The 14,543-nt window shown below is 38.1% G+C and overlaps 1 protein-coding gene across 3 annotated transcripts in view; it reads right to left on the reverse strand.

The window, feature by feature from the left end:
- The window catches only part of LOC126191240 (voltage-dependent calcium channel subunit alpha-2/delta-3), a 792,714-nt gene that overhangs the window by 456,104 nt on the left and 322,067 nt on the right, over nucleotides 1-14,543 (reverse strand). For all 3 annotated transcript variants that reach the window (XM_049932047.1, XM_049932049.1, XM_049932048.1), the window contains exon 6: nucleotides 3,274-3,545. In XM_049932047.1, coding sequence (XP_049788004.1) covers nucleotides 3,274-3,545 — 272 coding nt within the window. The remainder of the gene's footprint in view (nucleotides 1-3,273; nucleotides 3,546-14,543) is intronic.

Consider the following 14,543-nt stretch of genomic DNA (forward strand, 5'->3'; position numbering starts at 1 on the left):
GAAAATAGAGCTATGGCGTTCTGCTACAACTTGAGAATGCCAATCACATTCCAGATTCCAGACCAATCCCACCGTACATTAAGTAGAGTTTACTGTGCTGCAACATCCTCCTCATTCATCAGATCTGGCTCCTTGCAACTATGCTTTATTCGATGCAATGAAGGACGTCACCTGGTGTAAGAAGTTCATCACCAATGATGAACTTCATGCAGTTGTCCACAAGTGGCACTGAGATACCTCCAAAGAATAACAACATTTACAAACCCAATCAACCACATAATCAGACAGAGATTGGCATTCATCCATATGGCTTTACTCCATTCAGCTTGTTTAACCCCAACCCCTTCTGTTTGCGGGAATTTTTTTTTTCTAGATGCGAAGAGGATTCCCCTGACAGATACATCACATACACTACACATGCATTCAAAAATCTACTTATGATCCATTCAGAAATCAATTTAGAATGTGTTAAAAAAACCAACAGGGATGCGTTTCAAAGTCATATAAATAATTGACGGACCGAAGTGTGCTGGATCCTAGGTGTTTTGTAAAACAAGGTTTTTTTCCTCAAGAATATGAATTTGCCCCCCCCCCCCCCCCCCAAACTGCCACCCAGGTCAGATACCTCGGTTTGGCCCCACCCCCTCCCCCCGCCTCCTAGATCCGGGTCAGCTGCGCATGCTGGAATCTGACAGCTGGGCGCACCAGTAAAATTTTTCCCAGTAGCATCTAGGTGCTTGCTGTGACTGCATACACAGACAGCCAACAACCACATTTCTGTAGGCAGAAGCGGGAGAAGGTACTACTTACACGCGACTCAACTGAGCATGCGCATGAGCTTGCTCATAACTGCTAAAATGAATCTAATGTGAACAGCTGTGACGTTACGCTCATCAGAGGCAATTTGTTGCTACGAAGCATTGCATAATATTCCTAAAGCCTTTTTCACATTTTGCTGTTGGCAGACACTTGTATGAGCACTGTGTTTTGCTGTTGCATATGGTGCATTTGCTTTGCAATTTAAGTTTTATTTTATTTATTTTTTATGTATTTTAATTTTTTTCTCTTGTTCACATTGTATTGGTGCAGTATTATCCTGCAGTAGCGGGATACAGTAATTTCCTTTGTTGAAGTATCGGTTCTTACCAGTTAAAGCTACAAAAATTTAAATGAAAACTAAAACAATGAAAAATTCCTGGGTTTTTTCCTGGTATTCTCCCAGATGAAAAAATTTCCAGGTTTCTCCTGTATCTCCCGGGTTGTATACAGCCTGTTCATACCACGCCTGTCACATTCAAAGTATTACATAAAATGACATTAAATGTATGATAATATCCGAAATAATCCTATATGCAGGTGACTCAACAGCAGTAGTTTGTTATACAAATAATATCCGGAATAATTCTATATGCCGGTGACTCTACAGCAGTAGTTTGTTGTACAAACAATGAAACAGATTCTTTGAGAACTTGAAACCTGGGTATATAACGAAACTGAACCTTTCACAAACAGAAATTGTACATTGCAGGACCAAACCAACAGCTGGATGTATCACATTTAAATTATGATAGCCAAGAATTGATCACTGATGACTGTTATACTTCTTGGAATAACTATAAACAAAAACTTGTCATGGGCTGATTATGTGGACTGCTTAGTGAAGCGATTATATGGCTATGTTTGTGCAATGAGAATTCTAAACAATGTAATTGACGTGGCTTTTAAGAAAATTGTTTATCATGCATATTTTAAATGCCTTGTTAGATTAGGCATCTGCCTCTATAGCTGAGTTGTCAGCATACATGGCTGCCAAGTGCGGGACTCAGATTCAATTCCTGGTACTGCCAAGAGTTTTTTCCTTAGTGGGATGACTAGTATAGGGTGCACAGCAACTCATGATGTCAATCAAGAAGCTACTTAAATGAGAAGCAGCAGCCTCAAGGTCTGTAAATTCGGAAAAATGGCTGGGAGACTGGTGTGCTGATTACACACCTCTTGATACTGCACCCGCTGTGCTATTATTTCAAAGAGGCATTGTTCAAAAGTCTTGCCTTTCTTGTGTTTTTATATTGGAAAAACTCCTCTTTGAAATAATAAACTCAACTTTTCAGAGTATATTCTTTTACTTATGCTGATGAAACAAGGCACAGATCCCACTAAATGCTCCCTTGTTACAGACTTAGCTTGTTTGAAAATATCCCTTATTACATGGCTTTGTAACGTGTGTGTGTGTGTGTGTGTGTGTGTGTGTGTGTGTGTGTGTGTGTGTGTGCGCGTGTGCGCGCACTTTTAATAAACATATGTGTCATTTTTATGAGGCACAAACTAACTTTTCTATGCCTTCCTCACTGAAAGGTACCACCAGCACAGCCATTTCTTATTGTTCTCGGAGGTGAAACTGTTAATGCAGTATGATACTAAAACACTGAGAAAACTTGGGAGCACAATAAAAATAAGGTGTGGAGTGCACTGTGTTGCTTCATGAAAATGTATGTCCTCATTATGCTGGTGTCACTCAAAACCCTATTCAACAATTTGGTTGGGAGAAGTTTGATCACCCACCATACAGCACCAGTCTCATATATTCTGACTACCAGTTGTTCTTGAAACTGGAGTATGATTTTGGAGGATGGCATTTTTACAGTGATGACAACACAAAAGAGGTGTAGAGCAGTGGATGCCAATACAAAAAAGTGTACAGCAGTGGCTGTCTTCACTGGTGGCACCTTTCTATAAAGAGGGCATAGAAAAGTTGGATTCCTGCTATGACAAATGTCTGAACAATGGTGGCAACGAGATAGAAAAATAGTTTAAGAAATAGATTTTGGTATCAAAGAAACATTTTTATGAGAGTCTTTTTTTCCAAAACAGTACTTACTCTCCGAACAATCCTCATACATATACCAATATTTACTTGCATGCCTGAATGACAGGCACTGTGAACAATCCATAGTTGTATGGAATAATTTGAAAATAATTTGCTGGGTATAAATTCCTTGATATAAGCTGTATTAGGTATAGATGTACTGCCCAATAGTGACATATGAAAATTTTGCTGGGCCAGGACTCGAACACAGATTTCCTGCCCATTGCGAGCAGCTGCCTTAACCATTTTGGCTACTGGGTGGCAGGAAAATGAGTTTTGATAACCAAAAAAAATGTTTAAGTGACCATTTTCTAGTAACTAGTAATTTATGTTCAATTCCTCAGCAGTTAATCCGAATGAACAAAAGATCAAAAAGAAAGTAGACATAATTCAATCAAAATACCTACCTGTACCAAGTGATTTGAATAGCATGGAACCACTTCAGTGATATGTTCTGAGAAGTTGAATACATTAACATAGTCATTAATGCCTAAGGTGTCCAGGATGTCTGTGACAACCTGCCGAGCAATCTCACGCCGAACGCCTGTCATTGAGCCTGAGCTGTCGACCAGAATGACAATGTCTTTTGGACTTGCAGCAGCTTCTATGTACCATTGCCTTGTACGGCAGTCATAAAGATCTACTTCCAATTCGGCAGGCTTTGGTGTCCATTTCACAGCTGAAACATAAATGTGTACTCAAAGCCCTTAAATTTAGCATAACTCTGTCTTAAATTTACAAAATAAGATTTGTTCTATCATGGAACAAGACTATTAGAGCAGATCAAGTGAGGTCAATAATCACTACTACATATAACATGAATCAGTAACACACTGCACGTAAAAGTTTAAGGTGCAACTGTAGTTTGTAGTGATCCCCTGGAAATACAGACATTTACTGGAAAAATACTTGCTAGTAGAAATTTGTTGTTATTTTTAAGCCATTGGACCAACATGCATCCCCATGTAACACTGAGTAATTCCATCTTTAATGCTTTATTAATAAGGACTGAAATACACTAACGATATAGCTGAGATGCCGAGTCGCTTCTATGTACTCAGAATCTCTGCTATATGGTGAGTAGCAACTTTCCTTCTCATAATATTGTTACATTCCATCCAGCATTTCCCACTGTTTAATTATCACAGTAAAACAATTACCAAAAAATATGTCCTGCTCTTTCATAATTTCCATTCTTTCATGATATTTCAATATGTTTACTTATTTATCATCTACTCAAAACAGTTGACAAATTATGTAATATTAATGTCACATCATCTAGACATAAGAACAATACAGTCAATTTAATACAAAAGACATGCACACTTATACACATTCTCACCAAAACTGTATTCACAGGTATTTGAAAATGACAATAAATGCCAAAACAGTATGATGCTAATAAAGATTAATTATTATAAGCAGCTATTCTGGTGTATCTTTCTAATAACAATGTCATTATCTAACATATATTATGCTGCTGGTTCTGAAGAAGAAGAAAAAAGAAAAATTACCCAACAAAATTATTACTGTTTCCAGATTCTAGACATCTGTCTTAAAATTCATTTTAATAATTCATCTATTTACTGCACACATATTTATTTGAGATGTTAGATAAAACCCATTCATTTTTAACCATTAATTACATATGAAATTTGGAAAGAGAATTAAAGTTCAGAAAAAAGAAATAAAACCTTTGCAGTCTGCATTACATATTGTTCTGCCAGAGAAAGCACATGATCTGGGAGATCAGTTGAATGGACTTGATAGTGTCTTCAAAAAGAGACTATAAGATGAACATAAATAAAAATAAAACAATGGTAATAAAGTGTTGTTGAATTAAATCTGGAGGAATCAGATACAAAAAAAGAGATAATGAAAGTAGACCTAGTAGGTGAGTTTTGTTATTTGGGTAACAAAATAACTGGTGGGGACAGAAGTAAAGAGGATACAAAGTGTGGGCTGACACCTGCAAGACAAGCTTCTCTGAAAGAGAAATACGTTAGCACTGAACATTAAATACCGGGTGTTCAAGCTAAACATGTAATAATATAAAATTTAATAACTTAAAAAGTGACTGAGATATTTATTGAAGGTACAAGCTAAACACATAACAATATAAAATTTTATAGCTTAAAAAGGGACTGAGATATTTATTAAAGGTACATTTCTACAAGTAACTCACAATGTTTTTTTTACACACCTAATACATCTTGATATACTCACTATTATTGGTGCAACAAACATCTTCTCTGTATTCCACTTCTCTCCAAGTGTTTTACTTCTTTGCAGGTGTAACATTTCCAATAACTGAATGGATGCAATGTTATAGATCTGGTAGATCATGAACTGGTGTCTGGTACACCTGATTCTTGATAAACCCGTACAGAGAAAAATAAAGAGGAATAATGTCTGGTGTTCTAAGGGGCCAAACAATCAGTGGACTGCCTCACTCACTCCAGTGATCTGGGAACTCATGATTCAAGAAATCCCTCACAATGTTCGCAAAATGGTTCACCATCTTGTTTAAACATCACATCAGAAGGAAGTTCTGGCACAGCAAACCACTCCAACATGCCTCCTTGAGAGAAAGCGCATAGAGCACCTTCTGCTATAGAAACCACATAGCTATTACTGTGTGCAGCTATGTGAACACAGCAGTTACATGTATATGAATGTGGTACCAGCTGTCATGAGCGAACACAGGAATCATTTTGAATTACCAAACTTGTACAAGCAAACTACCGATAAATATCTCAATTGCTTCTCAAGTTATTAAATTTCATAATTTTATATTTTTAATCAAGAGGCCTTTTATTAAAACATTTTAAAGTCATTTTTGAAAGTATTTGTCTGGAGTGCAGCCTTATACAGAAGTGGACGTTATACGTAAACAATTTATTTAGGAAGAGAACAGAAGCTTTATAAATGTGGTTCTACAGAAGAATGTTGGACTCTGGTTGGGTAGGTAATGTGACTAATAATAATGTACCACATTGAACTGGGGAAAAAAAAGAGCTTTATGACACAACTTTAAAAAAAGGATAGGTTAACAGGTAGAAATCAAGGACTATTTAATTTGGTAATCGGTAAGGGAATGAAGTTTAGGTAAGCAGGAGGGGAGGGGGAGGGGGGAGGGGGAGAGGCTGAAATTGAATTGAGAGACCAAGGTTTGAATACAGTAACCAGCTTCAAATAGATGTGGGTTACGGTTGCATTTGAGAAGATTCTTCTTCATTACAGTGAAAAATATGTCATTCTTTATAACCCAACAAAGTGAAATGTGTGTTTCAAGCAATAAAGACACAGTTCTGAACTAAATGTTGCTAAATTCAGCCCTGTGCCTGATAGCCAATAAAATTAACATAACTACAATTGAGTGCATGAAATATCGTAAAAAAGAAGGAAGCTGGATTGGGGTATGGTCCTGTTAACAACACAACCTCAAACAGAACAGGAATGAGAAAGGAAAGAGACTGTCTTTTTTCTAAGGAGGCAAGCCAGCTTTCTCACTGAAACTGAGATTTACAAGTTTGTGCACTGTTCTCCTTAGGTGCTTTCAGTTTGGACTGCATCCAAACTGTGAACAGGGCACCTTGTAATTATTTTACAGGATTCTGACAAAATAAAACAGCCTTGTATAAATTTAAAAGTACTTAAAAGCTGTGCCAAACATCATTAAGGAAATTACTGGATTTCAAATCTGTCTGTTATGCAAACAACTGTTTTTTTTTTATAAACCCAAACATGTTTTAACATCTCTGTGTCACTGTCAGTAAATGTTCTTTATTTGTTTCTGTAAAATATTAAATGTGTTTTAAACAATGGAAGCTCCTAATTGGAATGTCACAGTATTAAGAAACAGACAGATTGCTATTCACTTTAATGATGACCCACTGAGTTGCAGACGGGCAGAACATATTATACATAGATTAGATTAGATTAGATTTACTTTCATTCCAATTGATCCGTAGTGAGGAGGTCCTCCAGGATGTGGAACATGTCAGAAAAACAACAATACATGACAAATATTTACAACTAAAACAAATAAGCTAATGTACCATTCCACAGGTCCCAAGTGGAATGATCGTCATTTTTTAATGAACACTAAGAGTCATTTTACAAATACTAATGCACTGAATTTAAAATAAAAAAGTTTTTTATTTATTTATAAGGTAATAAACATGTAATACAACTACTGTAATACTTATTTACAATAAACACATTATTGCACTGAAATGGTGCAGAAGTTAGATTATACTTACACACACACACACACACACACACACACACACACACACACACGAATTTTCAGTGAACACATTACTGCACTGAAATTGTGCAGAAGTTATGTTGTACTTATATACAAATCAGTTGGTTTTACTAAGAAATTCATCAATGGAGTAGAAGGAGTTGGCCACCAATAAATCCTTTAGGCTTCTCTTAAACTGAATTTCATTGGTTGTTAAGCTTTTTATGGCTGCTGGCAAGTTATTGAAAATGTGTGTTCCTGAATAATGCACACCTTTTTGTACAAGACTAAGTGACTTTAAATCCTTGTGAAGACTATTCTTATTTCTAGTATTGATTCCATGAATTGAGCTGTTGGTTTGAAAAAGTGATATATTTTTAATGACAAATTTCATTAAGGAATAAATATGTTGGGAAGCTGTAGTTAGTATCCCTAGTTCCTTAAACAGGCTTCTGCAGGATGTTCTTGAGTTCACACCACATATAATTCTTACTGCACGTTTTTGTGCCCGGAAAACTTTAGCTTGACTTGATGAATTACCCCAAAAAATAATCCCATATGACATTATGGAATGAAAGTAAGCATAGTATGCCAGCTTTTTCATTTTTGTATCCCCTGTGTCTGACAAAATTCTCATTGCAAACAGAGATTTGTTAAGACGCTTCAGCAGTTCTGTGGTGTGCTCCTCCCAGTTGAATTTATTATCAAGCTGTAATCCCAAGAATTTAACACTGTCCACTTCTTCTATCTTCTTGTCATTGTATGTTAGACATATACTCTTGGGACACCCCTTACAAGTTCTGAACTGCATGTAGTGTGTTTTTTCAAAGTTTAGTGACAAAGAATTGGCTAGGAACCAGTGATTAATGTCCACAAATATTTTATTGGCTGATCTTTCTAAGACTACACTTGATTTGCTATTTATTGCAATTTTTGTATCATCGGCAAACAAAACAAACTTGGCATCTGGTAATGTTACTGATGAAAGGTCATTGATATACACAAGAAAAAGTAAGGGCCCAAAATGGAACCTTGTGGGACCCCACATGTAATTAGTTCCCAGTTGGATGATGCCTGATAGCTTGATACATGTCTCTTTCCTAATAACACCCTTTGTTTCCTGCCAGAGATATAAGATTTGAACCATTTTGCAGCATTTCCTGTTACACTATAATATTCTAGTTTACTTAAAAGGATATTGTGATTTACACAGTCAAATGCTTTTGACAGATCACAAAATATACCAGTTGCCTGCAATTTTTTGTCTAATGAATTAAGCACATTTTCACTGTAAGTGTAGATAGCCTTCTCAATATCAGAACCTTTTAGAAATCCAAACTGTGACTTTGACAGTATGTTATTTGAGATAAGATGGTTATAAAGACGACTGTACATTACTTTTTCGAAAATTTTTGAGAATGCTGGCAACAGTGAAATTGGACGGAAATTTGATGCTATTTCTTTATCTCCCTTCTTAAACAGTGGCTTAACTTCAGCATATTTCAGCCATTCAGGAAATATTCCACTGATAAACGACTGGTTACACAGATAGCTTAATATGTTACTTAGCTCAGAATCACATTCTTTAATTAACTTTGTTGATATTTCATCATACCCACTAGATGTTTTTGATTTTAAAGATTTTATGATGGACATTATTTCTGTTGGGGTGGTGAGGGTCAAATTCATATTATGGAAGTTACTTGAAATGTCTGGTCTAAGGTAATCCATAGCAGCATCTACCGAACCTGCCAACCCCATCTTTTCAGTAACAGTTATAAAATGTTTGTTAAAAAGTTCTGCAACACTATACACATCTGTCACCAATGTATCATTTACTCTTAATGCTATTTGTTCCTCTTCATGTCTGGTTCTACCGGTCTCCTCCTTCACTATATCCCATATTGTCTTTATTTTGTTATCTGATATGACTATCTTTTCCTTGTAATATATTTGCTTTGACATCCGTATTACAGTCTTTAATATTTTGCAGTATTTCTTATAATGTGCTATAGCATCAACATTGGAAATGTTTCGGATTGACAGATACAGTTTTCTTTTTGTTTTACAAGATACTCCTATTCCTTGAGTAATCCATGGCTTCTTTGTAGACTTTGCTCTAACCTTGGTAAGTTTTGGGGGAAAGCAGTGTTCGAATAAGGTAAGCACTTTATTAGCAAAAATGTTATATTTTTCATTCATGCCATGAGCACTGTAAACATCAGTCCAGCGAATGTCTCTGAGGAGTGTCCTAAAATAATCAATTTTTGGCTTACTGATTACCCTCTTGAGCTCAGATTTAACAGATTTTATATCCTGTTCAGTATTAACATTTAACAGAAGGAACTGCATGTCATGGTCTGAGAGGCCACTGACTATTGGTTTTGTAATATAATTTTGTTCATTGGACTTTTCTATAAAGATATTATCAATGGCTGTTTGTGAGCAAGTGGCTATCCTAGTGGGGAACTTTACTGTGGGAATTAAGTTGAATGATAGTGTTACTAACTCAAATAAGCTCTTATTGGGAGAGTCTTTAAGGAAATCTACATTGAAATCACCAGCAACCACTATTTCCTTGTTTTTGGTTGTTAAATGGGCCAGTACAGCTTCAAGGTGGTTTACAAACAGATTAAAGTTACCTGCAGGTGCTCGATATACACTTAATATTATGAAAGATTTTTTGTGAAAATCTAATTCTGTTGCGCATGCTTCCATATGCTGTTCTAGGCAAAATTTATGAATGTCTATGTTCTTAAATTTATGACAGTTCCTGATGAATGTGGCAACTCCTCCTTTCTCCATTTCTGATCTACAAAAGTGAGATGCTAACCTAAACCCTGTAACACTTAAAAGTTCTATACCAGTGGTCACATGATGTTCAGAGAGGCAGATTATGTCAGCTGGGTTTGAAGACTCTTATATTATAACTGTAAGTCAAAGCTTTGTACAGCAAAGAAAACACATACGCACCTTCACACAAGTAAGCACACCTCACGCACACATGACTGCTACCACCAGCAGCTCTGACTGGAGATGCTGGTGGTAGTGGTCATGTGTGTATGAGATGTGTGTGATTGTATGAATGTGTGCAGGTTTTCTATGCTGAACACGTCTTTGGTCAAAAGCTATAATGTGTAATAGTCTTTTCATTCTGCCTGTCTGCAACTCAAGGGGTCATTTTATGGTGAGTAGCAATCTACTCTTTTCCTAATTTTTGTTAAATGTGTTTTAAGTAATAATTATTATAAGGAAAATAGGCCTAAAACAGTTTTGTCTGTTTTCCCCCTCTAAGTTTCTTGAGTTATGTAGGATATTCTGTATGTTACTAGATGTTGATAGTTGTCATCTACAAATTAAAACATGTTACAGTGAGTAACTGGTGAGTTACAAATAACGCTATAAAACTTATTTTGTTGTGCAAAAATATTTAGTGATTATATTTTTAAGTACTTGCAGTTAGTTCTGAAATATCAGGTCTTGTTGTAGAAATGCACACATTATTAAACACGTTTTTGTGGAACTACGTTTGCAAGTAACACTTTCTCACTGTACAAAACATAATATTTATGTTGTTTCTGGATCTCATGATACAAAGAGTAAACAAAAGATGGTTTCACAATATACAGAAAACCCACAACCACAAAAACTATCATTCAGAATCAAGCAAGTTGTAGATACATGCTCCACAGAGTAAACATAACATCCATAAACAAACAGAACTACACACAGAAGCAAAAAATTCTTTGCTCTGGTGAACAACAATGCAAGAGAAGGCATTATAGGAAATGTTATGGAAATGAAGTGAGCAGAAAAGTACTTGACTAAAGGGACAAAATTAAGTCATCGTTTGTGACTGTGATGACAATAAATGCAAGGCACTGAGAGATCGTGGATGCCCTTATATAACAAATAGTAATGTTCCTTTCCTGGAAAATTGCTGCCTGGTAGTGTCAGTAGAACAACAGAATAACTGCCATTTATAATGAAAAAATGTTTTCCATAAGTACAATAAATTTTTATGTGTTAAAGATCTGCAGAGTTCTAGCACTTTAACGTAACTTTTACTTGGAATTTGAATGTGTGGGAGTATCGATCTCGATGCAGTCTCCAGACACCCTCCGCCACAAGAAGAGAACAATCTTCGGAAGGTGGAGGGGGGGGGGGGGGGGGGTAGTGTGAACTGCATTTAGTCTGAGGCAGTTGCATGTATGCATGTATTTATAGTGGCTATTAAAGTTTACATAGATGTATCTGCTGCCTTCATTATTTATGGCAGTTGTACATACCATCCCATATCTATGATCTATCTACACTGGTCACTCTGTATCAGTCATGAAACATGCAATTCTTCGAGATTTTACCATCCATTTTTTGTCACAACAATGTGGCCACCACACAACATTCCCATCAGCACACTGCTCCAGGATTGCAGTGACGAAAGGATTCCAGTACAGGATGTGAAGAGTTCACAGTATGCACAAAAGATGTTGAAAACTGAATGCACCAATGAGTCAAGACTCACCCCTACTGACATCATCAATCCTACGGTATATCAACAATGCCTACCACTTACAAATCCATTCTCGCACCTTGAGTAGAATTCTACTATCAATAGTGTTAGAAGTGTATAATGACCCCAGACTGATTGATTGTTATTTTTACAATGAAATTACAATGAAATGAACACCCCTAGCTGCTCACAGGCGTTGACATACGTCAACGGGGACAGATGAAAATGTGTGCCCCGACCGGGACTCGAACCCAGGATCTCCTGCTTACACGGAAGACGCTCTATCCATCTGAGCCACCGAGGACACAGAGGATAGCGTGACTGCAGGTATTTATCTCTGGCATGCCTCCCGTGAAACCCACATTCTCAACGTATTGTCCCGCACTACATTCATAGTGCCCCTGCCCATTATACTCATTACTCGAGGGCGCATTGCTGATTCCCGTAAGAGTTCGGGCACTGTTTGTGCATTCGCACAGAAGAAGAAGAAGATGGTCAAGTGGCCGGTGAGCCTTAACTATATATATACTAAGATGGTATCTGTCCTTTCTGACATGGTAGAATGCAGGGTTTGCAATTAGTCAATTACTTGTGAGCGACCGACTAAGGCACTTTTTCCTTTTCCCGCATCTCTTGGAAAGCCTGCTCGTTGAGATACATGGGTCAATCTTGAGAGGAGGCAGCATGGTCACCGTTGCAGTTGATACAGTGGGGGATAGAAGGCAGACAATTGCACCCGTGAGCATCCCTACCGCAGATTACACATTTGACTGGATGTCGACAGGAAATTTGAGTGTGGTTGAAATGATGACACTGGCACCAGCGCAATGAGTTCAGAATGTACAGTCAGACTGTGATAACTTCATAAGCTGCTTTGATCTTGGATGAAAGCACCACTCTATCAAAAGTGAGAAAAAGAGTGCGTGCGGGCACTAAGGATGCAGCACCTCACGGACTGCAATGACACCCTGTTAATGACACCCTGTACAGAGAGTTACATTTGAGTTCTGCATCAGTCAGGCCATCGAGCAGCCTAGTGTAAACAACACCAGAGAAACAATTCAGAGTTCTAGGGGCCTCGATATGAACAGGATAGCCACGGAGAAGTGAAGTGGCACACAGTTATTGTGCTTGAGAATCAGAAGTAGTCTCCAGAAGCAAAGTGCCACTGTGTAAACAAGACCAGGATTTCACAGGCCCAGTAACTGCATCAACACCTTTCTGAATAAGAAAAAGATTTACCTCAGCAAAGTGCTGACAGTCTTCAGTACATGAAACCACAAGAAACCGTGGTGCAGCTGCGAGGGTCTTCGAATCAGGAGCTTCATTCCATTTACATTTGGTAGATGTTGACTGCGAAGATGAAGATTGGCTCATTGCAAGAAAATCCCCCATGATATCCAGCATCTCCAATGGCGTGCTCCTTCCAACGGGAGGCCATCCCTCAGACGGGGGCTCACCCGCCTTACGTGATTATTCTCACCTCAGGTCACACGTCCTGAACACCTGACAGAGGGACCAATCAACAATTTGGGAAGGTAGCAGCTGAGGCAATCACCCCTCCCTGGGCCTGGCCTGTGCCTGGGGGTGTGTGTGAACTCTACCTGTCGACCCGGAGCTGGGAATTACATGCTACCCAATCATCTGTCATGTGTCAGACATGTGGGCCATCCTTCAGGAGCACAGAAGGAGGAAGGAGAAAAAGAGGAACCTCAAATGCCTAAGTGGAGGAAGGACAGCAGAAGGTGAATGAAGAAAGAAAAAAAGGAATGTAAACAGTGGCGACATTGTTCTGATGACAGCTACAGAAAATGTGGAACATTCCCAAAAACACCCCAGACATGTTTCCAAAGGAGGGGAAAAGGAATAGCAAGAGGATAGACGTGCGGCATACACAGGTTAGGGCCCTGAGGTAGCCATGCACGAACCCGCCAAAGAGCATCGAGCCCCCTGGGAGAACAATCCCATAGTGTTTGTAGGAACATTTTTGTGTTATCTGTGCCCACCAAATCATGTGTGCAATATGAACATTCACATACCATCCAGCAACAACAGTCCATGTATCACAACCAGCAGCCATGTTGCCTCACACTATGGCCCTGCTTTTAGATTTAAAGGATAGTGCCTTCATGGGCAATGTTCCCATTCAAAACCTAGTGCAATGTACATGTGACACAAATCATGTGTGTCCCACATCTTCCACATCATAAAATGTGAATGTCCCGTCATTTACTGTTTCAGCTCAACAAACCAGGTTTCATGCACAACTAGCAACTACTTTGTCTGCAGTGAGAGGCAATGCTGTAAACTCCGTCTTCGCTTCATGTCCAAAGTGAGTCCTCACCTCAAACTGTCACCAACCCCACCTTGTGGTTCGCAATGACTGACAATATTCTTACGGCAACAGGAATCCTCAATGAAGACACTAGTTACGTCAGTTTAATCTGCCATCTAGCAGGTCAAGCAGTAGTCATCAGTGACATCATAATGTTACCAACTAAAATTAACAGTTATGATACAGCAAAGTTCACAATCCTACACTGCCTCTCACATAATCCTGAACAACAAGTACAGTGGGCTATGTACGATCAACGGCTACACAGCAACACTCCATCACACCTCTAGGAATATCTCCGTCAACCATGCCCTCATGCTGGACATAGTACTAAACACTATGGATTGTTAAAGTACCAACTGAACTACAACTAGTGATGATTACGCATGAGTCTGAAACTCTCAACAAATTACTCATGCTAACCAACCATATGTTTTCCATCATCCATCACCATTGACTAATAAAAAACCAGGGTTCGAGTCCCGGTCGGGGCACACATTTTCAGCTGTCCCCATAGAGGTATATCAACAACACCTGTTGACAGCTGAGGGTTTCAATTCATTATCATTTATTCTAG

This window comes from Schistocerca cancellata, chromosome 6, assembly GCF_023864275.1.
Source record: "Schistocerca cancellata isolate TAMUIC-IGC-003103 chromosome 6, iqSchCanc2.1, whole genome shotgun sequence".
NCBI lineage: Eukaryota > Metazoa > Arthropoda > Insecta > Orthoptera > Acrididae > Schistocerca > Schistocerca cancellata.